This window comes from Diadema antillarum, unplaced genomic scaffold (assembly GCF_040938485.1).
Source record: "Diadema antillarum isolate AM-2024a unplaced genomic scaffold, OU_Dant_1.0 scf00000028, whole genome shotgun sequence".
NCBI lineage: Eukaryota > Metazoa > Echinodermata > Echinoidea > Diadematoida > Diadematidae > Diadema > Diadema antillarum.
Genome location: NW_027270917.1, coordinates 5,064,485 through 5,090,057, shown reverse-complemented (window position 1 = coordinate 5,090,057; position 25,573 = coordinate 5,064,485). Strand labels below are relative to the sequence as shown.

The window sequence follows — 25,573 nt, the reverse complement described above, 5'->3', positions numbered from 1 at the left end:
ATCTAGCCACAATAAGGTTTTCATGACAGTAACATATCTATGACGTCATCTAGGCGCCATTTTGTGATTTTCGGACCTTGTCACATGATCGATCATAACTTCATAACTAGATGTCATTTCTGCATCATTTTCGGTGGACATAAAGTTCAGGTCACGCTCTATCTTACTTTTTAACGCTAGTTACCCAGGTCTTCATTACGCGCGCCTACGCGCGCGTCAAAATTTTAAAAGGCTCAAAACGACTTCCCAATGGGAAATCTCGAAGTTTCAGACAATTTTAAGCGTTTCAAACATTTTCTCGCGTGCGCGTCCGTCCGCGCAATTTCACGCGCAGAGGGCGTAACCAACATGAAAATGCAATTTTTTTGACTGATTTGGATTCCTGATACTTTGAGTAACAATATCCACTGATTTCCGATCGATGTTGACCTATAACAAAGGAATGCACTGGCGTCAAAGTTGAAATTCCGCGCGCGCGTCTTTCTGCAAATATAGTGAAAAAACATGTCTTTGTTTATTTCGCCATAGCTCTTTAAATCGTCCGTTGACCCGATATTTCTATTGCATATTACAAAAGCATATGAATTGTAAATAACATTCCTAGTATCAATATTGCCAGGAAAACGCGATGAAGTGATCATATCGTCATTTTGAATAAAAAAAGTGGAATTGATTTTTTTGAGGTACTGTTTCTGACATTCATTTGCTCGTATCTCTGTTGTTTAAGCTCAATATTATCCCAAATTCACATATGTTGTCCTTTAAACATTTGCCTTTCAAGTCCATGTCATGGTTTTGAAATTTGATGACGTCATCATACTTTAAATTGTGATTAAAAGTAAAGATGCAAAATCGGACAAGTTTACGTGTTATGTCTATGGGAGGTGATTTTTTTTAAAAGCATGCATTGACTTAACAACGTTTAAGCACCTTTATCTCAGCTGATTTTGCTTCATTTCCTCTGAAACTTTAGTATGTTGTAGCTGAGACAATAAGCTGCAGTAATCATGCATTTTATTCTTTGAAATCTCCTCATCAGATTGACAATTTTGCAGTTTAAAACTGAAAATGAAAATGGAATGTGGACAAAACGATTCCTCATGTATCTTTCATATACATAAGTTTACGTTCCCCATATTTTCTCGTCGAGACGTATGGCCGAGTGGTTAGAGGCGCCGTCTCAGAGACGTGAGGTTGCGGGTTCGAACCCCACAAGATCACGAAACAATTTTTTTTTATTTTACTTTTTTTTCTTCAATTTGTATTATATATTCGTCCATGTAGAAATCACGTTCGTATATAAACGCACCTATACACACACACAGACACACACACACGCCATATCCCTCTTTTTTGTGTGTTGGAGACCACATTGCTTCGACTGCAGCAACATTTTGCAGGTTGACTTTGTCAAACCGATCATAGTATGTAATGACGACGACTGAGGTGTTGTACTTTGAACAATTGTCTTTCAAGACGATGTCATTGTTTTGTAATTTGATGACGTCATTACACTGAAAATTGTGATTAAAGGCAAGGTATCAAAACCAGCCGATTATAGGTTTTATGTCAGCGGGACGTATTTTTCCCAAGTTGCCAGAAATGGCATAGCGACCTCAGTCGTTACAAGGCCGCTTTTCCGTCTAGCAATGCAATAGATGTTCACACGGCCACGTTAGTTGAGTGGGCATTGACTTTCCCCCTGTTATATCTATACATTGTTTTTTTTTTTTTTGTCTTACCATTTCCGTGGATGACCCGTGGCCGAGTGGTTACAGAAACGGTTTCGCATGCACGCTCAATATAACTTCAAGGTGCCTATATCACATTCTTTTCTTTGTCGATCACAGATGACTGTCATCTGATGACCACAAGCGTATCACCTAACTCGTCCTCAATGTGACGAGTTTTCATGTCTCGTGCAAATTGTGTTTATTGGTTAAATTGATATAAATAAGATTATTTCAACTTTTAACCATTGAAATTAAACAATTCTAGTGTAGATAAGCCTGCAAAAGTGCCTGCAACAAATTTTGGCTAAAAAACAATAGAAAACAAAAGGTCGAAAAAACAATGAAATACATAAGAAATTAACAAAACAATAGAAAACAAAAGAAATTGATTTTTGATTGTGCTATTCTTTTACACGAAAATTGTTTATGTGTCTTGAGGAATTCTGACACAAAAATTTAGCAATCCTTCAGTCTTTTTAATGGAGTTATAAGTTAAAATATGATTTGATGCACAAATTTGCATAATTAATTTATTAAAAATAGAAAGGCAATATTTTTCTATTGTATGACCATGTAATCTTGTAGTTGACATCCAGCTCTATCTTCAGGCAAAATTTCGCGGCGATCGCACAATCGGCGGCCGAGATCTGAAAGGGGGGTCAAATTGACCCCCCTCCCCCCCCAGTAAAAACTTGGTCTCAAATAGTCCAGTTAGAATAGGGTTAAAACAAACAAGCAAACAAAACAACTTAGCTCTATCATACACAGTTGCACATACACAGTTACAAAGAGTAACTCGGTAACTTACACTTTTCTGCAGTAAGGGCATCTGGCCAGGGCATAGTGATGAGGAAACTGTTGAAGTGAGAATGACAAGAAGAAAGTGTCACCTCTAGAATGTCTACTGCCCAAATCACAACTCAGTTATACATTGAATTTATCCAACATGTGTGATTGAATTCTGTCACATATTTGTTTTTTAACAGTAAACACAGGAAATCAGTGATTCATATTGAAACTGAAGATTCCTGACCTAAATTTGACTAAAGTTTTTTTTAAAGGTGGTGTATTTTTGATCACCATTAGTAACCAACACCCTCCAAGCTGTTCTGACCTTTGCACATGATAAAATTAATGTATCCTATGTTTGCAGGGTTGTCCACAAATCACATTACACATAGGTTTGTGAAACCATCATTAGTAACTCTCAAGCAATTGAGGTATGAAACAATACTAAAGTGGACCATAAAGATGGCAGGACACAAAATCTAAAACCAATTTGCTTCTAGTCCCATTATACGGCTAAGATGCAGCAATTACCAGTAAGAGTGAGTATTTTGTGGATCTACGGTATGTGATAATAACACATCAAATTTGGCATGTCAAAGATGCATTCAAAAGCAAACTTTCATCTATGAAGATAAGAACAAAAATTACAACCAAAGCTGGTATGATAAACACAGAGAATGCTTGGAATGGCACTCTCTCAAGATTGTAAAAATCACCAGTTACACAACGGTAAACAATGTGTGACCTGTGGAAGAGGTGCATGTCTACTCACGCGGAACCACTGATTGCAGTGGGCGCAGACAATCCTGTAGCCAGATATCGTCGTCAGCGTTGTTGTGGTTGGGGCACCATGGGGGAACATTGCAGACTGCAGGTTGATGATGCGTTTGCTGCAATATTGAGGGATTGAATTGAAGAAGTAGTGTTGGTAGCAGTAGTAGTAACGGTGGTGGGAGCATATAGCACAAAAAGAATAGTGACACTGACAATGCTAAAAATAATAATGTTAATATGATCATGAATATTAATAACTGGACAGCAGTAATGACAAGAACAGTGATATGATTAGTCTTCAGAGTTGTATGGTTAACTTCACCTTTAAACTGTACATTCATATCATCACTTAAACAGACTCTACTGGATTAAAAGAAAATATTATATGAACACACTAAATAATAAATATGAATAGCTGTTTCAGATGGTGTCCAGTTGTCAATTATGCTTGTTACCAGTGAATAACAGTATTAAAGTAGTAACTATTGTTTCTTTGTCCAATCAAATACAACTTTCCCTCTCCTCCACTCAAGTGAATGTAGTTGGCAAGTCCACATGCGTAAAACATGCCCCAACACTTAACAGTAAAAGTGGAATTTGCTTTCAGCAACAGTACATACAAATTGTAGCGTAGTGGCTGGCAAGGAGGTTTTTAGGCAATGCAAGCTGGATCCTCATTTCACTATCACATTGATTTGATTTGATTTGATTTGATTTGATTTTAATTTGATTTGATTTGATTTGAATTTCTTGCCACTTCATGGGGTGGAACACCCTGATCAGCAGAGCTGGCTTCCATAGGGGTCCACATAATACATTTACAGTCAAACCTGTCTATAGCGGCCACCCAAGGGAGACGGAAAAAGTGGCCGTTATAGACAGGTGGCCGCTATAGACAGGTAATCCAACTTTGTGTGCATTGCTTACATGTACATGTATCATCATTGTATCCTTACATGTACATGTACAGTGTATGTGTGTACGTATGCATACACCGTTCGTTTCATGCATTTAACCATGGCGGTGTATATGAAATTGTTGCACAGTAGCATGTTTATTGTCGTGAAGAATCGTATATTATTAGGACTGAATGAGGGATGAATGCAGCGGTGGCGACCACTGAACGTTGCTCGCACGGCTAAACAGAAAAATACGCTGAATTATCGGCTTGGCTACGGCTCCATTGGGTTTTTGGCCGCTATAGACAGCTTAATATCTCCCGCGGGAAACAAAATTTGTGGCCGCTGGCCGCGTTAGAGAGGTGGCCGCTATACACAGGGTCTTTAACAGGGCTTTTCTCTCGGGGGGATTTTGCAGTGGCCGCTATAGACAGGTGGCCGCTAAGGCAGGTTTGACTGTACATACTGTACACATAGTGTTTCCTGATAACAATGACTGGGTTATTATGTACAAGTGTATAGAGCTGCTAAAATGTTTTTATATCTGGACTGTAATAATACAACATTTAGATTGCCACTTTTGCGTATACATTTCCCAGCCTTCTGCCTGTCTGGGAACGAAACAAAGTTGTATGAAAAAGATGCCCATGACAGAAACATGACAGATCAGTGCCAACTACACTAGTGGAGTTTGCCCCCTGACCTTTGACCCATCAAATCAAGTAAGAGGGTGTGATAAAAGACACACCATCACAAGATCTCATGTACACATGTACTTTGACCCTGAACTGACGTGCTTTATAAACACACAATCAACATGCATAATTTGTCCACATGGGGAGATTTCATTTGTTAGACGCCACCTTGTCAGTGCATCCGGAAACATGAAGCTGTGTCCCATCTTTTCAGAAAAGGAAACTAAATTCACTGTTATTTGTAATATTTCAATCTGGAAAAGAGCTCTTTTTCTTCACAGAAATCTACAGTTCCCCGTATCAGATAGTGGGTGTGATATGCACTAAAATATCCACCAAGTGCTCCTAAAATTAGATGGCATTGCACGAATGTCTAATGTGCTCACATTATGGAAGAACTATTTTGGCCAGTACTGCCAGCACTAGTATTTACAAAATTAATGAAACATTTGGGAAAGAGTATTTTGAGGAGAAAGTATGCATTCCAGTACATGCAATGCTTGTGACGTTTGCAGTCAACTGGGGTGTCCACAGCCAAAAAGAGTGAATTACAAAATGTAAATCTACTGCTTCATCGTTGAGAGTGCATATTTACATATGAATATACAGTATAGTGAAACTGAAAACAAGTGCATCTGAAGTCTCTGCTGCTTCATAATCGGACATAAGGACGAGAATGAAAGCAAAAATCCTTGAATTCTTTTCATGCAAGTGTAAGCTTTCCAATACAAGCATTCTGTAAAGTCCCAATCAACTGCCGGATACGAACACTCTTGGTAGACAGCAGAATTGTCTGGAAGAGTTAACTTAAAACAGACATGTAATGATGTATACACAGCAGGTCACAACTGGGGCTATTCATTACCAAGCAAATCTGTGAGCTATTTTCATATGTACTACGCAAGCACACAATGCAAACTTCTGTAGGTGACGTCATGGACATAAAGTAAGCATACATTACTTTGTGCCATTTTGCGATGGACTGCAATGTTTATTTTGTGGCCCAAGGTTTACGAATATCATGTAGGAGAATCTACAATGCACATCATCATGAATGACATGATTTGGAATGCAATTCGTGAAATCAAGAGAACATATCAACTACACTGTGAGGTTCAAATTTAGTGATCTTGATCAAGTTTATATTATTTCATTGTTCTCTATTCTTGTGGTGGTAGGTGGTGATGAAAGTGTTGATAGTGGTGTATGTGTGTGTGTGTGTGTGTGGGGGGGGGGGGGGGGGGGGTTTAAGCAGGATTCAGCCACACAGGTTACCTTCTACTGATGTACATGTAACCACTAGTGCAGTGCATTTCGTGCTGATGTGCACTAATCATCACAGGGCACAATAAACATAAGCAAATGACTCCGATACATTTGATGCCTACAAACCCTTCGGGTTCAACTGCTCTATCTTCATATAATAATTTCTCCCCCCCCCCCCACCCCCATCCTTCAAGTACTATTCATTGCAAATATTTTATAAGGTAGAGTTTTAAAAAAAAATCTAAAGGATGATATCGTCTTGGTTGAGATGAGGCTTCAGGTTTCCAACTATTTTTGTGAGATGATGAGAAACCTCTTGAAAAAGCATACAATACTAGAGGAATTCAAAGTTTATCTGATGAAAACTGGATTTGAAAGCACTGAGATATCCAAAGACAAAGAGGTCCTAATAAAATGTGGGACCAACCTTTTATTACGAGCACTTTGTTTGTTGTTGTTTTATATCTCAGCAATGTCAAAACCGATTTGTTTGAATTTTGAACTCTTCTTCAGAATTGTATTTTTTTTTCATTTTTCAAAGGTGGTTTCCAATAATCTTGGAAAAGTTCAAATCTGAATTCCCCCCATCTCAACCAAAACCATCCCTTAGAGCTCACTGTTATGCAGAATCGTTTGTTTCTATTGCTGATTTCATCCCTTTAAGCTTTGTTATGCAGAATTGTTTGTTCCTATTGCTGATCTTGGAAAAGTCTCTTACCAGCTATCAAATTTCATAATGTATTCCTCAATATTTCCCTCTCATATTGGCATACAAAAAAAAATAATAAAAAAATCAATATTTTGATTTTGTAAAGAGTTTATGAATTCATCAATTCCATCAAATTTTCTCTAATATCCAGTAGAATACACAGTAAAATTCAGTGGTGCCTATTCAATAAGATGAGAGTTTTGGCAACAAACATTCCCCAAGGCACAGTGGGTTATAAGGACATTCAACCAAGCCATCCGCAAGAGAAGGAATTGAGACAGAGAAAGGTTATGCGGAAAGGAAATCATGAAATTGCTTTCAAGAGATGTCATGACCCTGACATTTCAAGCGCTTTGTTTTTCACATAAAATTGAAAGAAAATCAATGAAAATCAACCATTTTCTCTTTTCACAACAAGCTTTCTAGTGTACATGTGCAAAATGTACACCATACTTTTAGATAGGCATTGGATAAAATTCTAGTCATACACCATTTTGATATTCATGTTACATGGACAATACAAATTTGAGACATTTCAAACGGTAGTTGTAGTACTTATTATGTAGTGGCATCTTTAAAGTCCCTTTAAGTTCCCTTTGAAAAGCATAAAATGGATATTGCATGGCACAGTAAAATGGCTGAATCATTCTGACAATGTAGGCCCTACATACACTGCAGCTGATGTTCGAATAATATATTGTACAATACAGGGCAATCCATACAAGAGCATGATGTGATGTTTTACCATTGGCTTTTACTTTTGTTCTCTTCATTTCCTTGTTTGCTTTTTGTTTTATGTTTGCATGGTAAAAGGATTCAGGTTGCTACATCGTAATAAGAGAGATATACTTGTATTGTACTGTAGGTCAATATTGTTTCCTACTGTAGTACAGTGAAGCCATATATCACATAATTTCTGTTTGTGATAAGCAGATTCAAGTTCCTCCATTACATCACGGACTTTGTACTTCTTTTATTACTGGCAGACCATTGCATACTATAGCTGTCACTCCATGACTGTGGTGTTTCTGTCAGTATGCACAATGTATGATGCCCCCTGAAACATGGTCCAAGAAACAACAACCTCACTGACATCCATGAGTGATGATCAACTCATTCCCGTCAACACTCAAAACTAGAGGACACGGGGTTTGACATCCCCTGAACCTGAACACCACATCTGAGAGGGATAGTTTTCCCTGACATCATCTGCCTGTAGGAGAGCAGTTATCTTAGCTCAGAACTGTAAAGCAGTGCAAACACATTTTATTGAGGTTGAAGTTGTAATCATGCATTGCCCTTACGTTGCACACAAAAATAATTTTAAACTACACCAAAGCATAAGTTCTACATTGGAGAAATTATCTACAAATTTGTCATGCTATGTATATCTCTATAAAGCCTGTACATATCAATAGATGTGTTGAGTAGCAGCTTATAGTCACATGTTCACATTCATTGTATGTTGTATCTACAGACAAAGAAACTGTACATTGTACATCCACGTGTTATACATGTATATCACGAGGACTGTGTGTGTGCAGCACATTCCTAATGCAACCAGTACTTGTGCATCAAACATGTCTTTTGGGAATTCCCTCCCCGTCCCTCCCCCTACAGGTAACTCTCATTCTTGCCCCTACATTATGTAAGTATTCAGAAACACTTGGTCATATGGCTGAAGTACATCCTGGCTGGCAATGGTATTGAAATTGAAATTGGTTTCCTCTTCTTGAATGACACAACTTCCATGGAACAGAACAGGAATTGTCGTGTCGTAGCAATTCAATCAAAATGGCCTTCTATAACTGCATGCCTACATTCCCACTAACTATGGTCACATGATAATCATGAGCTTCCAAGAAATGTATCTTAGGTTTGATATACTGTAAAAGTTGATATTTTCGCGCAACTAATTTTTGCACTCGACCAGGTAAGAAGAATTCTGCATGCTTTTAATTCCACGGAATCAAGACATCAAATACTGGAACATACGGCAAGCAAAAATATTTGCATGCTTTTATTTTCGTGCTAGTTTCTGGTTCCGCGAAATGCGCGAAAATTTCCACTTTTACAATACTGCATTAAACAGCTTCAAACTATTTATATTCAAAAGACAACTTTATAGCAGGTAATATTTCATGTGCATTTTTGTACCACGCAATTCACATAGAGGAAGTACACAAATTTTTTTGATTTTGTTTTTTGTTTTTTGCCACAAATGCTATTTTTGTATTACTGTACTTCAGATGAAATAACTTGCATAGTTATAAATATACATTTTTGTGCATAATGTGAGTCTGTTTTATGAATAGCAATTGGGACCTTTTTCAAATTGTTGTTTACTGAGGTCCTACTGTTCAAAAGATTTGTGTGACATACAACTTGTGTCAAATATTTTGTCCTTCTGTGTATTGAAATTTGAACCTGTATATTTTTTTTTTAGTTTTTACACTGAAATTTGTCAGAGGGAATACATACATGTGTTTCCACTGTTGATAAAGTTCAATAAATTGTAATCTCTAAATAGGGCTGAGTGTTAAATTCACATCTTTATGAATAATCAGGGGGGCGTTTCATCAACGAGTTCGTCGGAGTTTTCACCGACAAATTTGCTATCAGCCAATCAGACCAAGGATTTCATTAGCTTTTAACAGTTGTCTGTGTAAATCCTTGCGTCTGATTGGCTGATAGCAAATTCGTCGGTGAAAACCTCCGACGAACTCGTTGATGAAACGCCCCCCTGATATATGTAGGCTTTTTGATATAATCTGCTTTATTGGTGATGTTATACATTTTTTTTTTCATTGATTAATGCTGAGCTACATCTTAGTTAAGCACTGGATATCTTGTAAGTCATTGCCTTTATTTCACCCTCTTTACTCTTGTCCCTGTAACTGTGTGTTCAAGTCCAAGTAATTTTTTTCCTTCCCATTATTCAATCCCGTATTCTGTTTTAAATACATTTTTTTTTTCTTTTAACATCCGTTAGTGTGCTTTCTCCCCCCCCCCCCCCCCCACAATTATCATTTCATTTTCGCATATTGTATGTATATATTGTACATAGTTTTCAGGCTGAATTTTCCAGTCTTGTGTATCTGGTGTTTTTTGTTTTGTTTTGTTTTGTATCTGTAAATAGGAGTTTCTGCAATTTACAAGCTTTGCTTCTCAGCAGGACTCCTATCTTTTCCACCTCGTGTACTAGTATATGTTAACTCTTTTTAGCTATCTGTCATGTTTGTGTAATCATTGATTTCTTGTCTTCACCCAATACTGAGGTATTACAATTTCTGTACTTTGTTTTCTTGGTGGAATTGAACAAATAAATTGAATTGAATTGAAATTGAATTGAATTGAATTGTATATGGTAACATACATACAAATGTAAACACATACGGAGTAGACAGGTACTAGTATACTGCATAACAGCATACACAACATATACACACATACTGTATACCATTCTAGACGTATACACAAAACTAAATCAGGGCACGTGCCAATTACAGCATTAGCCGGTCATGTGAATAACCATGACGGTCTTTTATGGAAGCCAGTATTAATAAAAGGTCGAGATGAAGAAAGAAGCGGTGATTTCCACCGCGTTTTAGAATACCGGCCTCTACGTGAAATTCACATCACCAGACGGTACAAGGTTCGTCTCCATATCACACTGAGTCAACAATACCTCAGCAACCTTCACAGGTATGAAGTGAGACTCAAGCAAGATTACAGCGCAGCGTCCATTTTACCTGTTAAGATTTTGCAGTGCTAAGCCCACACACTCACCAGCAGCTACTTGTATGGAGCCATTGTTGTCAAGAACAACAGTACAAGTATACAGCTGACAATGCCTGTTGTCAAGCACAGAGCCACAATGTCTCTCAGTAGGTAACCATATTAAAGTCACTTCCAAGATGGTATACCTATTCACAAACATGGTAATTACCAAGTGCTCCCTATCAAAAGTTTTATTACTCCTTTCTCTATCTTTCAAAATGATCTAATGATAAATGATGATTTAGCAAGTCTGCATCTACTCAAGAGGTAGAAACCTCTCTAAGTTCTGAAACATTTATTATGTTATATTATGAGATGTATGTATTACCAGGGTACACAAATATTCATGCATGTACAGAATATCATGCATTTATGCATATTAATAAGAACATGACTGGAAAGCAAAGTTTCCATAAACTAATAATACTGTTAGTGTAGCTTAACCTTCTATCATCATATCATTTTGCCATACCCAGCTGAAAACAGCCAAGACCAAAGTTTCCATCATGTGTAAGTACAAGTCTACCAGTATTCAGCATAAACAGGTAGGTCTCCACTGCCTGTAATACAATATGAATATCTATTACTCATTTCTTTGAAATTGATGTCACTGCGATGTCACACTACTAGCTGCATTAGTACGTCATTACCAGCAATAACAATGCTGCCCACACTCTCTTTCCCCCCCCCCCCCCAAGTTCACAATTTCTGAGTAAGCCTTAGGCTTTATAGGCAGGCAATGCGCTTACCAATTAGACCTCGGGCATGCGATGCGCTTTGATGAGGCCTTGCAGATCAGCAGGCAGTTGCACGGGCAACGAACATATTTCTTTCCCTGAGGAGCTTCTTTGATGGGCTATAATAGAGAAGAAGAAAGAGTGGGGGGGGGGGGGGAGAGAAAAATGAAGGACGTGAAACTTATCATAGCTGGCCAAACCCTATACTGCTCATTGGTACTGCTGTCCAAACTTTGTTTTCAAATAAGGAGATTAACACACATTATTGCCATTTCTGTCTCATTACAACATAAAACGAAGAGGGGGGGGGGGGGGATAAAACACCCATGCTTACTTTTGGAAATTGATCAGAACAAGTGATTTTTCAGCAACAACAAATTAACCAATATGACGAGAAGGGTGTCACAGAACTGGATGCAGTCAAAGCACTGAGCATTCTCCCTCATTACCATTATTTCATTTATTTCTCATGAGGAATGAAAAATGACAACATAGCCCCCCCCCCAAAAAAAAAAAACACAAAAAAAAACACCAAAAAAAAACACAAAAACAACATGATTATGAAGATATGCATCGCTATCAAATATTCATATTCCACAAAATTCTAAAAAGAAAACATTTTCACCACATATACTGAAAACATGAAAGGAGTGCTACATAAATACTTGAAGTCACAGTCCAATCTTGTATAAATATAACACAGACTTCGATTCATGTATTACATACCAAATTCACATGGAAGTACTCTGTGGTATTAGTTTGAATGTAGGATCTTGTAGCTGTGAACTGCAGTGGTTGGTAATTTATATTCCACACAGCTGACAAGGAAGGATATAGACTTGCACAATTGCAAACATCCTCATATTTACTTTAACCACTCTACTGACACATGTGTGAATACACACCATGTGATGTCTGACTGAAGTCTTTGTCACTGTAAACCAACAAACTCATGATCATTTGAGTAACAATAACATCCAATTCTTAAATACATCATCTACCATTACCTACATAATCCTATGCCACAAATGAACACTTGAGACAACATGGCAGTAGTTGTATCAGCTCATCATTTTCAAACAGATGACCAGATACTTACTTCTGTTCTTGTTTATTTTTTGTCTTTAGCATGCTTACCATCTTGTAAGAATATTCCTTCCTGATAGAAATTGACGGTTACATAGTGCTCAGGTTCTTAGCAATTAGGTTATTTGTTCAGTCTGTAAATACTTCATATGCATTCTCCAGTTGCTTTGCAATATTATGGGCAAATTTATTGCTTTCTGTTCATCTGTTTCAGAATCAATGCAATGTGACAAAAGTTAAAGAGTTACTAATGAAGAGTTTAAACACTTCTGCTGGGAAAACAATTCATCACCTCCCTTCCCATTCTCCCCTTCCCCTTCATATTTTTAGGTACTCCATATTGACACTCACTGTTGCTTCATGACATACGCCACACTTGACGACATGCTGGTGCATCTTCCCTTCCAGGCTGATCATGGCTTGGCACACCCTGCAGTTGATCATGGGCATTGACCCAGGGAGCCCTGGGGTGTAGGGTGGGGGCTCCTCTCCCGGCATGATGGGTGGAGGGGGCTCTGCATCAAAGGGGGGCGGGGCAGAGGGCAATGCACCAGCATCTGGACATGAGAGAGAATAAGAAAGCAAATCTTACTTTCACGCTGCATTAACCCGTCAAGGACGAGTCCCGGGTATAGTCGGGCAAGTGTCTATAAATGGGAAATGCAAGTCGTAGCAAAGTCAGCCCGTTCTCAATGATTTAAAGAGCAACCAATCTCTTACAAGTGCTGCCGTCACTACATACGAGTTAAATATAATACGTGACAGTGTGTCTCATAAGGTTGTATGGATCTTTTTTGCAAATGTCACAAAATTTTGCATACTAGTAGTTGAAGAATAATGTCTCCCAACATGTAGTCTATGACATCTTGCTGGAATATGCTTCAGAGTGTTTGAAAAAGAATAAAGGATATCTCCATGTCACTTGAGAATAGTTAATACTCTCCCTTTTGTATAAGAACAATGGTTGGAATTCTTCGGGGTTCGAATAAATTCACTGCAAATCTACAGTATTTATCCCCCCCCCCCCCCTCCCCCCTCCCCCCACATCATTACAAAGTTTCCAGTTTTATCATTCTGAGGATAGGTCTGAATTTCCTACCTCTATGATATACCAGCTCAAGAAATGAATCTAATGTTCAAAGTTGCAAAAAGAACACACAAACACACAAACTTCAAGTGCACTTTAACCTGCTGAGGACATGCTAATTTTGCCATGAACATGCTTTTCCCATAGACTCCTGACCAAGTATACTAAGGATTAGTCTTCAATAGGTTAAAATGGCTGCTGGTTAATCCTGTTTAACCTTTCATGGGCCTGGGTGATCAGCTTAACTTGCTACGCTCTTTTACCAGCATTCACTAATCCAATTCAAACCGACCTTGTTGTAAAGTTAGCAAGCTCATTCAGGTGTAGCAATGTGTCTCCATCAGCCCAACAGGAAGGCTGATGGTGACACAATAGGGATTAGGGGGATTAGATTTTTCTCTCTGTTTAATGGCAATTAGTGTCCAGACATCTTCACTGATTGGTGAAGAAAGCACTCAAGTGGCCTTGCCAATCGATGAACAAAGCACATTAAGAACAAGAGTTAAGACAATGAACAAGTTAGTAAGGGGAAAAAGATATGGGTAAGATACTTCTCACCAATGGTTTTGCTCACCTACCTACTTGCTAATCCACTGTACATAAATACACTGTATCACACATTTTTTGGGCATCCACTTCCTCACTTTATATGGTTTCACTTGAAGATTCCCTCCCTCATGCATCCCTACTACTTTTCTGTGAAGGCAGTTGACCTAGTACAATATTGCACAGTTAAAAGGCAAAATTCTAAGGTACATTGTACTTGATTGCTGCAATGCTGAGATTTCGTTGCCACAGCCAAGTGCTTGTGGGCATGCCAATTTCTAGCGCCCTACACGCGTACATCAGTGCGCAGCTCTTCTTGTGTGTATGAAAAGCCATCCTGCCAACATAAGGTTGCCTTGGGCACCAAAAAGATTACCCTCCTGCTAGGCAAGCAAATTAATGAGAACGAACGTTAGCCTTTCAGACAGTGCAAGGGCCCTACAATTCTGGCATGTAAGAGAAATATATATATACAATTGTATGCATTCTGTAACAGCCTCAGCTGAAGGGGAACCCCCATACTCCTTTGCCACTTCCTTTTAAATGCTACCTTCAGGCAATGCATGACTTTACCATTTCTTCCACCCCAAGCACTGGCCTTAAAAATTCAGATTGACACTTACAATGATGTGCATCATGTATTTCCTTAACATGCCGGTAGTCTCTACCCCTTATGGCTAAGTGTCTCAAATTTCAGTCAGTTTATCAATTCCACGGATCTTACCTTTGAAATACAGCACTTACACTGCTATAGCTAAACTACTGTATACGCTATATATTTCGCGGGGGTTTTATTTTCGCGAATTTCGCGAGTCGGGAGCTATTCGCGAAATTAACAACACGCGAAAATATTACCTTCCAAAATGAATCCCTTGCCTTGATGATACGAACATTTCAGTACTGGTATACCATGTCACGGCTTACCGAACAGACCATACTGGCTAAGCTTGTTTACGCACGTCCACGTCTACTTAGAAATACTGTAGAGAGCCAATCCATTATCGCAAGGGGACCACTCGTCAGAAATCTAGCGCGATGGACTTAACCACTTCAAAAATGTTGAATTCTAACTTACTAGATCGCAGAGTTTGGTAAGTTTTTTTCATGCAGTGTATAACTAGTATCATTCTTATTTACTAGTAAGTTGAAAATTCACACTTTCTTTGCCACTTCATATTTTCTCTGGTCCCCCAATCGCGAATTTAACCACTCGCGAAAATGTGTGACAGCGGCAATTCGCGAAAATTTATGTACGCGAAAATTATAGCGTATACAGTATGCATTTTATCTATGAGCAAGGAAAACATTCCAACAAATTCCTATCCTGTACAACATATGGGAGTCCTGTATATAATAATAATAATAATATTAATAATAATAACAGTGGCCTCTTATAAAGCGCTGAAATCCATCAAGAATGATGCTCATGGCGCTCTCACATGTATAACCAGCATGAACAGTACATAATACAACCATACAATATTTAAATATGATAACTTATCAGAGCAAATGAAATACAAACAAAAACAAAATGCTTTACTATACATAACGAAATAAATCTCAGAACATAAGAAAAACCCGTCATGTACAAATTATGCACAATATAATGGCAGATACACTTTGTACTAGTGTTCATTTCATGAATTGTCTTTGAAATTGCAGTAAGTCCCTGTTGCATGATTCATGTTCGAAAGCAAGGTACCGGTATTTAGTTGTACTTTCTTTTTCTTGCTTCCTTCTCTCCCTACATGCTACTTGTCTTGTGTAATCAAAAAGCAAAGAGCACTAACCACAGAGTACATTACGTGCACATCACATACAATCACGTGTACTGCACACCCACAAACACTTTGAAGCTACAACATTCCCAGTGGTGGACTTCACCCTCTATGCGTGCATTATACAAAGTAATGAGTACCAGTAAAGCAGAAGAGAGTGAACTTGTGCACTCGGACAACACTGTTGAAACAATTCTGTGTCTACTGCCAAGGAAATGAGTTAATCTGTACAGGTGGAAATTAATGTACATATAGATCCATTTTTTTTTTTTTTATGGTCGATGTAGTATGCCAATTCTAAATTTCTTTAACTTCGATTACTGACATTTCCACAGCAATAATAATGCGGATAAAACACAACACATTGCCACAAATTTTAAGTTCCAAAACTTATAAACTTTTTGCATCTCAAGATGGCTAGACCATTTCCTGTCAGATACAATTTTACACCACAGTGAACACTGTTGCTTTTGTTTTGCTGAATTCTACCCAACCCTTCATACTTCTTATCTGTGGAAATTAAGACAAAATTATACAAACTATTTCATGTTGAAAGATTTGTCCTTCACATGTCAAACCAGAATATAATTTCAAAATTAAAGGAACAAGGAAATTAAAGGAAAAATTAAATTTCATTTTGAATTTCAAATGATTGATTGGGCCACCAAAAAGATAGCCTTTAGGAAACATGGTGGCCCGGCATCAATTTTTAGTGGCCCCAGGCCACAGGGACACCACTAATGTCAAGCCCTGTTAAGGAAAAATCTTGTTTTCTTTTTGTTTGTTTTGCCTGATAACAAATGTGGATGCAATTGCTTCTTATGGTGTGTGGATGCACTCAATATGAAGCTGAATAAAAAATCTTCCAAAATAGAATATGTCCTTTATCTATTCAAAATTTAATAAGTCTTTCTAATCATACTCATTAGACTGGAAGTCCATTACACAGCAAACAAACAACAGCATTACAGTAATCAATTATGAGAATTTTTTTCAATGCACATTCCATAATTCCATACCACCCCCCGCTTTAAGAAAGATGGGTGTACATGTATGTGTGTGATACATGGTGAAGGGCATTGGCAGGTGATTACCATAAATAGTCTCACACCAAGCAAAACAGGATGGGGAACTTGCAGCAAATACCATACTTTGGGACAAATGTGACCTTGCATCACAAAACCAACAAAAAGTCACCAGACATGGAATTTTAGGTTAAGGGCAGATTCTTAACTCTTTATGTGCCATGGTGGAAACCCCCTGTGTGCCACGTTTATTCTGAGACACGAAGGTAGTCATGCTTTGAGAAAGAATTCTGCTTTTCCAATTGGTATAACTTCTACAAATTTCTGTTAATGTTGACATAATAGTAAGAAAAGTTAAAGAGGAATGCCAAACTTTGCTTAGATATATTAAACTTGAATGACAAATCTATTTTCAATTTGCCTTTTGAATGACCAGTTGCTACATTACTTTAAAGGCATGACTTTTGCATATAAAACTGACAGTAACTTACAATGTACACGCAAATCTAGTCGGGAAGACCGCTTGATAGTCAATCACCACATAGAATGCAAGCCGTATGTGAGAGGAACAAAAGCGCGAGAAATGCTTTCATTGTTCCGCGGGATTAGCGATTTATCGATCGGTTTTGGCGGCTTTGTGTGTTGAGCAGAATATGTGAAGTTGGCACACCGTCGACTGAGTCGGACGTGCGAACGTGGCACATAAAGAGTTAAAGAGCAGACTCTAAGCTTATCCAGTAACTCAATTCAAATGGACTCCCCTAACCTACCTAAATACTAGGAAGAAAGCACACACTCTAGAAAAGTGTGAACTGAGAAAAGAGGCTCTGAAGTACAGGGAGCAACAACAATGTCAATGAAGGCATTGTCAGATTAAGCTGAAATTAAGCATGTTCTATTAACACATTCTGTCCATGATTAATGCCAACTTTCAGAGTAGTAGAGTTATCCTTACAAAAGTTATTATCTGTAGACTTGAAAGTGAAGAGTGTGTAAAGCATTCCAAGATATGAGAAGGGGACTCGAAGACATGCCCAATCTTTCTATTCTCCACCATAAAAGAGTTGTAGAAAAACTGCTGAAAACACACTTTCTCATCAATGTTAAGATCTCAAACTACAGAATAATGTACACTAGAATAAGGATAGCTCTTTCAGAAAATATGAAAAACTCAATATTGACTCGGTTGACCCATTTCACCTTTTCCGAGTCATCACGTAAAATCAAGGGGTGCGATTTTTTGTTCGTTTTGTGATGCATGGTCACAAATATACCTTTTTCCTGGTTATACCGGTACACAACATGCATTTTCTCAGCAGAATCATGTTCAAGGCCCCATCAGTGTTTGGATAGACCTCCAACTCACATTTGTACGTCCCCTCCCCCACTAATTTCGCCTTACCATTCTACACTACCCTACCATTGATATTTTTATGTAATACGCACAAGATGTAAGCACTCAAGCACATTTGGCAAGTGGTTGGGTACGGGGGCATACAAAAGGAAGTCTTCCTTACAATGTTACATCATGGACTTACGTAGGTCCATGCTTACAAGTAATGTTCCCCTTCCCCATACCCCACCATTTGCTAATGTTTGTAGTACTGTGAGTGCGTACATCTGTGCGTAAGGTAACAAGGGTAGGGTAGGGTAGAGTGGTATGGATAATTGTGGGGGAGGGGAGAACATAAGGAAGTCTTTCCCAAACACAGTTGATAACAAAATTCTCAATTCAACGAAGTAAAATTTCAGGATAATTCACCTGATTATTCATTACAGTACGGTAATATTGTTCTCTTTGAAATCAATGCATGTACTTTGCCAAGACAGCTCATGACCGATGTACATTTCTTTCAACTCTGATTTCTCATTTCTGTCTTTTCTTTTCTGCAGTCAAATTTCTTATGAAAACTCTCTGCCAAACCACATCACATGGTACAATTTAGCAAACTACCAACAGGTGCAAGTTTAGAATGGCTGTATGTACATCAACAAACGGTGCCGAGACAGCTCACGACTGATGTACATGCACTTTTTCATTCAAGATGATTTCTCATTTTTACTTCCGCCAAGGAAGGAGTTTAACATCTTTTCAGCAGTTTTTTCTTTTCATTTCTTTGTTTATTTGTCTGTGTGCAAAATAACTCAAAAAGTTGCAAATGGATATGAATGAAACTTCCAGGATCTTTAAAGGATTTTTAAAGGATTTTTTACCTTTTGGCAGGTAAGGTCAATGAACTTGAGACTTGAGAGTTCAAGTTGCACATATTTTTGAGGTTTGCATTACCCGATCTAAAGCATGTGCTCTGCTCGGGGGAGGTGCCGCGAAGCTGGAAGCTGATGACATAAACAAAAGGCTTTAGGAAATTGGGCTATTTTCAGCATGCATGTATGAGTGAAAATCACTTATTTCTGTGGAAGACCAAGATCAGTGGTGGAAATGAACTGCTTGGCAGAGGTCTGTGCTCTCATGCTGCTGTGCTCGGCTGGGATATTGCTTCTTCATACGCCCAGAAAGCAATGCAATACAGCGAGAAGGCCTTGTGAAAAGGCTACATTACAATCCAGCTCCGGTTAGCGCGTGCGCACAGGTTTCAAATCCGTTGAACAGCGCAATTGTCATTCTCACAGATTTCTCTTGACCGGATCATTCAAAGTCTCCAATATTTACAGAAAGAGACTACTGGATGAGCCGGAGCAAAACGTACCCAGGCAAGTATTATCAACAACTGAACCAAATCTGTAACTGTAAGTATTCAAATTATTGAAGAAATTTGAAGTAGGGTAAGGGTACCAGTATTCGGTCAGCTACCGGTATTCGGTCACTTATCACTTGTCACCAGCCAGTAAGTTCAAATGTCACAACACATGCAAATCACAGCAATTCACATACACACTGTACTTGCACACTCATTCACAACAGGAAACTCCCTTAGCCCCCTCCAAAAATCCATCCAAAATCCCAAATTTTACCATCAAAAGTGCAGAATTAGCACTACTTTCCAAAGCACGCAGATAGAGCCCAGTTTTAAGAGTACGGGTCGCCGAAAAAAGCGCTAAAAATCAAGAAATACACCGTTCTCTCACAGGATTTTTTGCTTATCGCAAGCTTGGAGTGTGATGGTATCCTCAAAAACGCAAAAGAAAAACAAAATTTCTGTACGTGCCGATACAGTGTCTCAATCATGTACAAGGGCCAGGGTTGAATGCAAGTGCTGATTCCCAAGTATACGGTCACCAACGGGCACTGCAACGTCGCTGATGCAATTTTGCGCCAACAAGGTAGCGCGCAACGCATTTTTTACCTGCCTTGAACACGCATTGACTTTGATCGTGCAAATCGCGTGACCGAATACTGGTCGCGGTGACCATATTCTGGGGAATTTCCTAGGTGATATATTTTGGGATTTTGTGAAGTTCTGTGTGATATTTAACAAAATGAAAATTGAGATAAAAGAAATCTGAGATATTTCACATATACGTTACTGTAGGTATGATGTAGAATCTATGTATGTATTATTTTAGTTTGAAAAACATTGCAAAAAAGTGACCGAATACTGCCCGGGATGTTACCCTACATGTAGGCGTACTTTGAGTTAGTTGGGAACTCACCCGCGATACTATGACCAAGCGTTGTGGGACCGGACGCGTATTTAAGTGCGTCTGTAATGAAAATGACGCACCCAGGTCCCAAGGAATAAAACCAACCCTGACATCGGCACCCTGCGTATCATGGCTGTGTGTTTGTAAGGGTTTTCACACGCGAACTCAAGTGTCCAGAAACACAACCCCCCATCATACCCCCTACTACCACAGTACCACCTACTACCAGACTACCGTGACTCAATATCGATCCTTCCCTACACAGCTCGAAAGCTTTGCATTTGGCATTCGGGGTGTGTTTCAGAGTTAGCTAGGGTTCTATATGGGAAAGGTTCTATTTAGCATCTCCAAAATTTGAAGGAAATTTAATGTTAGACTGAGTCTAAAAAAGTTGGATCTCTGTAACAAAAGCGAACTGGTGTGCATTTCTACACAATTCCCAATTGTGGTAGGCAGGCCTAAAACAGTAACACGCGTAAAGTTTACCCAAATTGCCTTTTTATATTTACAATTGTAATAGTTCTAATCTACTACTTGATGTAAACACTTACGTTAGACCGATCTAGAGTAGACCTTGGATGGACTACTAGTAACGTTAGTACTCTAGTTACATAGGTCTAAGTAACAATTAGATTGAAAATACACTCCTTTTACACACAGATTTGTGACAGTGGTAGAAATCTTATTGTAAAGTGCGACGGTTGCGATCTTCTACTTACTCCCATCTTGGATAGCGAGAAGCGGCGGAGGTTGTGACGATATACGTTCGTCCTCTTCATGATACTCTTCTTGACTACTACTCAACAAGGGTTCGTTTTCGTCCCTCCTGTCCGCCATGATTGTAGTATTCTCGACTGCAAAAATTCGTCACAAGTCGTAAGTTTCACATGACATTGGTCTCCAAAATCCTCCCTAGACGTCAGGCATTTATCTCGAATGTAATCTGTGTGAGATAAAGTGTGTATATTTTGTGTAGTGTAGTTTACGTAGTCACAGTGCAGTGGTGTAATACACAGACACAGCTCGAGTTCAGCATGTCAATACTACAGTAGTAGCTGAACGCTACGCACATACTAGTACGTTTAATACGGCACCGAGCGCGCACGCAAAATCATTTCTCGGTAATGGAACTAGACTGTGCATTGGAATCGTGTGGACGCAACGTACACCGCATCAACCCGTGTGTTCAGGACTGCTATGCCAGTGATCGCGATTTTTTTTTTGGTCTATGGTCAGCCAAACAGACCAATTTGAAAATAGCTATATGCGGTAGCCAACACTTTTCTCGAAAAGAGAATTCCGGTTTCTTATTCCATCAGTGGTTCTCGATCGCTAATACAACCACTCAAGAATGTTCTTACAATTCCCTATTCGCAAAATATACTCATGAAATATATGGCGTATCATACAGAGTACATCTATGGGCCAGAGCATCAAGTTATGGGTAAAGTAACTTTTATACATGAAAAGGATGGTATAGTTTTCTTTGAGATGGGGTTTCCAGATTCCAACTTTTTAATGATTTTTTAAAGATGAGAAACCTTCTTGTGAAACAGGAATAGTTTTGAAATTGATGAGATATCCCAAACAGTAACCACTACAGGACCTAAATTTTGGAATGAGTTGGATAGAGAAATAATCCAATCTCAGTCTCTTTATTCATTTAAACATAAACTTAAACTAGTTTTTCTGAATTCATATCTATAGCTATTCTTCAATCCTCCTCGATATTCTCTGTTCATACTTCACATTACTGACATTATCGAATATGTAACATGTGCCTCGCTCGTGATTTCTGTATTATCTCCTGAACTTCCTTTGTACACATTTGGTATCTCTGCTATTGTACACTGCATCTGACTTGCACCTCGCTCGGGTGATCACGCAACTCTCAAGAAGTCTGTGCCGCGGACATTGTTTTCTTTGTTTTTTTCTTTTTCTTTTTACTTTTTGGCGTTTATATTTCTCCAATTCACAAATTGTCATTCCTTTAATTACATAACCAAGTAAGAAATAATCTCACATCCGCATCTGGGAATCTACACCCTACAAGCAATGCTTCTATGTAGATTCCTCATATTTCACATGTTTTATTGTCTTATAAGCTGTACTTGACAATTCATCCAGGCTTTTGTATTGTGATGTTTATGTTTTATGTATTTGTTGAAATGTGGAATATGGAACAATAAAAAACAAACAAAAAAACAAAACAAGGTGATCCTAATATCAGTGATAATAATAATGACAAAAGGTCCTAGTAAATAACACTTATATAGCACTTAATACTGACGGTTTTAGTAAAAGTGGGACCCACCTTTTATTGATATCACTTTGTTTTACTTTGTCTTTGGACATCTCAGCCATTTCAAAAGTGCTTTTCATCAAATAAACTTTGATTTCCTTGTAGAATTGTTTGCTCTATAGCATTGATAAAGTGGTTTTTAAGTATTTCTCAAAAAGTTTAAAACTGAGTCCTTTCCTCATCTCAACCAATAGGGCCTACTATATTTTCCCTTGAAGTAAAATAGAACTATAGAAGTAAAAACAAACAAACAAGGAATTTATGGATTTCAACATTTCATACATTTTCCAGGAGCATAGATCCTCACTATTAGTTGCAGTCGCTTTATGCAATTTGAAACAAGCTGATACTGTTGTAGCATCACAGGTCTTCCATTTGTCTGAATTCATCTTTTTCCTTTATAATATATTCCCTTTTCTACCTTCTACTCTCTAAAAAAAAAATCGAGTGAAAATATTCACTCTTAAAAGAGTGAATACAAAAAAGAGTGAATTTAGAGTGAAATTGGAGTGTTCATTTTCACTCATTTTGGAGTGACCTCAGGGATCACTCGAAGATTTTGGTGAAATTTTTTGATGAAAATGAATATTTTCACTCAAAATTCACTCCAATTTCACTCTAAATTCACTTTTTTGTATTCACTCTTTTAAGAGTGAATATTTTCACTCGATTTTTTTTTAGAGAGTAACTTGAATTCAAAGGAACATTAATTTTTATCTTGCATATCAATAAATGAATGGCGGATCTAGAGGATTCAAATTTTAACCTGTGGTGTTTAAAAAAACACAGTATGACATTAAAGTGACAGTCTGTAAACATATGGTCCCAAAACTGACCTATAACAAAGACGGATAAAATATGCTGCGACGCTTTTCACAGGCAGCGCCTCTCCAGGCAAATGCAGTCGTTTTTATATTATTATTTTTTTCTCTCTGTAGTACGAGAGCTTGATCCTCCAAGCCAATTCACTAAAACCTACTTTATGTCCAATGAGCCAACCATAGAAACTGGCGAGCGGACGGAGCGCGCTATCGCTCGTTACGGACGTGGTTGCACAAACTTACTATTACCGTGTACGTGTAATGTCATATGACTACTGCCGTGATTATGAGAATGCGTGCGGTACTTTTACGGGAAAGAAACAGTGCTGCACGACCATTGTTTGACGGATAGAGTGACATCATAAGATATCAAAGTTCATTCTATTTTTAGAGATTCACTAGTTTTTCGGTACTTTACGCTACAGCAGATTTGTTACTGATGTTGCGCTCTGGTAGGTTGATCTTTTACATGAAATTAGCAGTATATAATCCCAATTAAATCTGAGGTTAACTCTGGAGACTGTTTTCACATGCACCTTGATGATAAAATGATATATTGCTGTCAAATTAAACTGTTCATTGGAATTCTGTCACATACTCCAAAAAATACTCTCTAAAAAAAATCGAGTGAAAATATTCACTCTTAAAGGAGTGAATACAAAAAAGAGTGAATTTAGAGTGAATTTTGAGTGAAAAAGTTCATTTTCACTCAAAATTCACTCCAATTTCACTCTAAATTCACTCTTTTTTGTATTCACTCCTTTGAGAGTGAATATTTTCACTCGATTTTTTTTAGAGTAGTTTAATGATATGAACATAAAAAACAACATAACTGCATCTAAACTATATATGTATGTATGTATGTATATATATATATATATATATACACATATATAAAAAGGTCCTCAGCTCATCTCTCCCCTCCCATTTCCGGGTTTTTTAAGCTGACAAAAAAAAAAAAAAAAAAGGTCCTCAGTGGAAAAACATAACCTTACCGCGCTCACCCTTCAAGATCTGTATCTATTTCTATTTAGTGCCACTTACGTATTTCCAGGTTAAAAAAAGTGTGGGGGCCCAAAGTGATGACACCTTATATATTCCTTTGTGTGGTGCACGAAAAGTGTGGGGGCCCGAGCCCCCACGGCCCCCACGGTTCCGAAGATTTTGGTGTGATCCCTGAGGTCACTCCAAAATGAATGAAAATGAATATTTTCACTCAAAATTCACTCCAATTTCACTCTAAATTCACTTTTTTGTATTCACTCTTTTAAGAGTGAATATTTTCACTCGATTTTTTTTAGAGAGTAACTTGAATTCAAAGGAACATTAATTTTTATCTTGCATATCAATAAATGAATGGCGGATCCAGAGGGGGCGCACGGGGTGTGCATCCCCTCTTTATTTTGGTTAAAACAAAAGAAATAAAAAGAAAAAATGGGGTGGTGCATGCAATCACCTTTAATTTTGTAAAGGGGCCTCCCCTTTGCGGAATTCCTGGATCTGTCCCTGAAATCTATTGTATATCTGTAACCTTCAAGCAGTATCTTTGCAAACAAACCAATGGGAAGTTGAGAGTCGATTACCTGATCGCCTTGTTTAATTTACATTTGTGGTTATTATCATATTCATTCTTTCACGAGAGCTGGGCACCTTTGAGTTCTCTACAGATAAATGGCACTATATGAATGTTGTTCATCATCTTCATCATCATGGCCATCGTCACGATAGTTTCTGCCATGTATCATTGTTTCTTTTTCCCATTTATTTAACAGAAAACATAAGCTGATATTGTGTCAGTCCTTCGATAAATGGAATGCCTGTCATGTGACACTAATAGATTAGCAAGAAATTATAACTGTAACCCGAAAGTGTTTTGTGTTTCCCAGTCATAGCAATACTATTTGAGGATAGTTCATTGAAATTGTGTAAAGTGGACTCTGAAA

At 38.1% G+C, this 25,573-nt stretch overlaps 1 protein-coding gene across 1 annotated transcript; it reads right to left on the bottom strand.

Moving 5' to 3' along the window:
- Positions 1-2,530: 2,530 nt before the first annotated feature.
- On the bottom strand, positions 2,531-21,619 carry LOC139736935 (type 1 phosphatidylinositol 4,5-bisphosphate 4-phosphatase-like). Its single transcript, XM_071647612.1, has 5 exons — positions 21,227-21,619; positions 12,820-13,025; positions 11,395-11,501; positions 3,295-3,412; positions 2,531-2,588 (listed from the first exon to the last, which is right to left on the bottom strand). The coding sequence occupies exons 1-5, from the start codon at positions 21,342-21,344 to the stop codon at positions 2,538-2,540; spliced, it is 600 nt and encodes a 199-aa protein (XP_071503713.1). The 5' UTR covers positions 21,345-21,619; the 3' UTR covers positions 2,531-2,537.
- Positions 21,620-25,573: the final 3,954 nt, after the last annotated feature.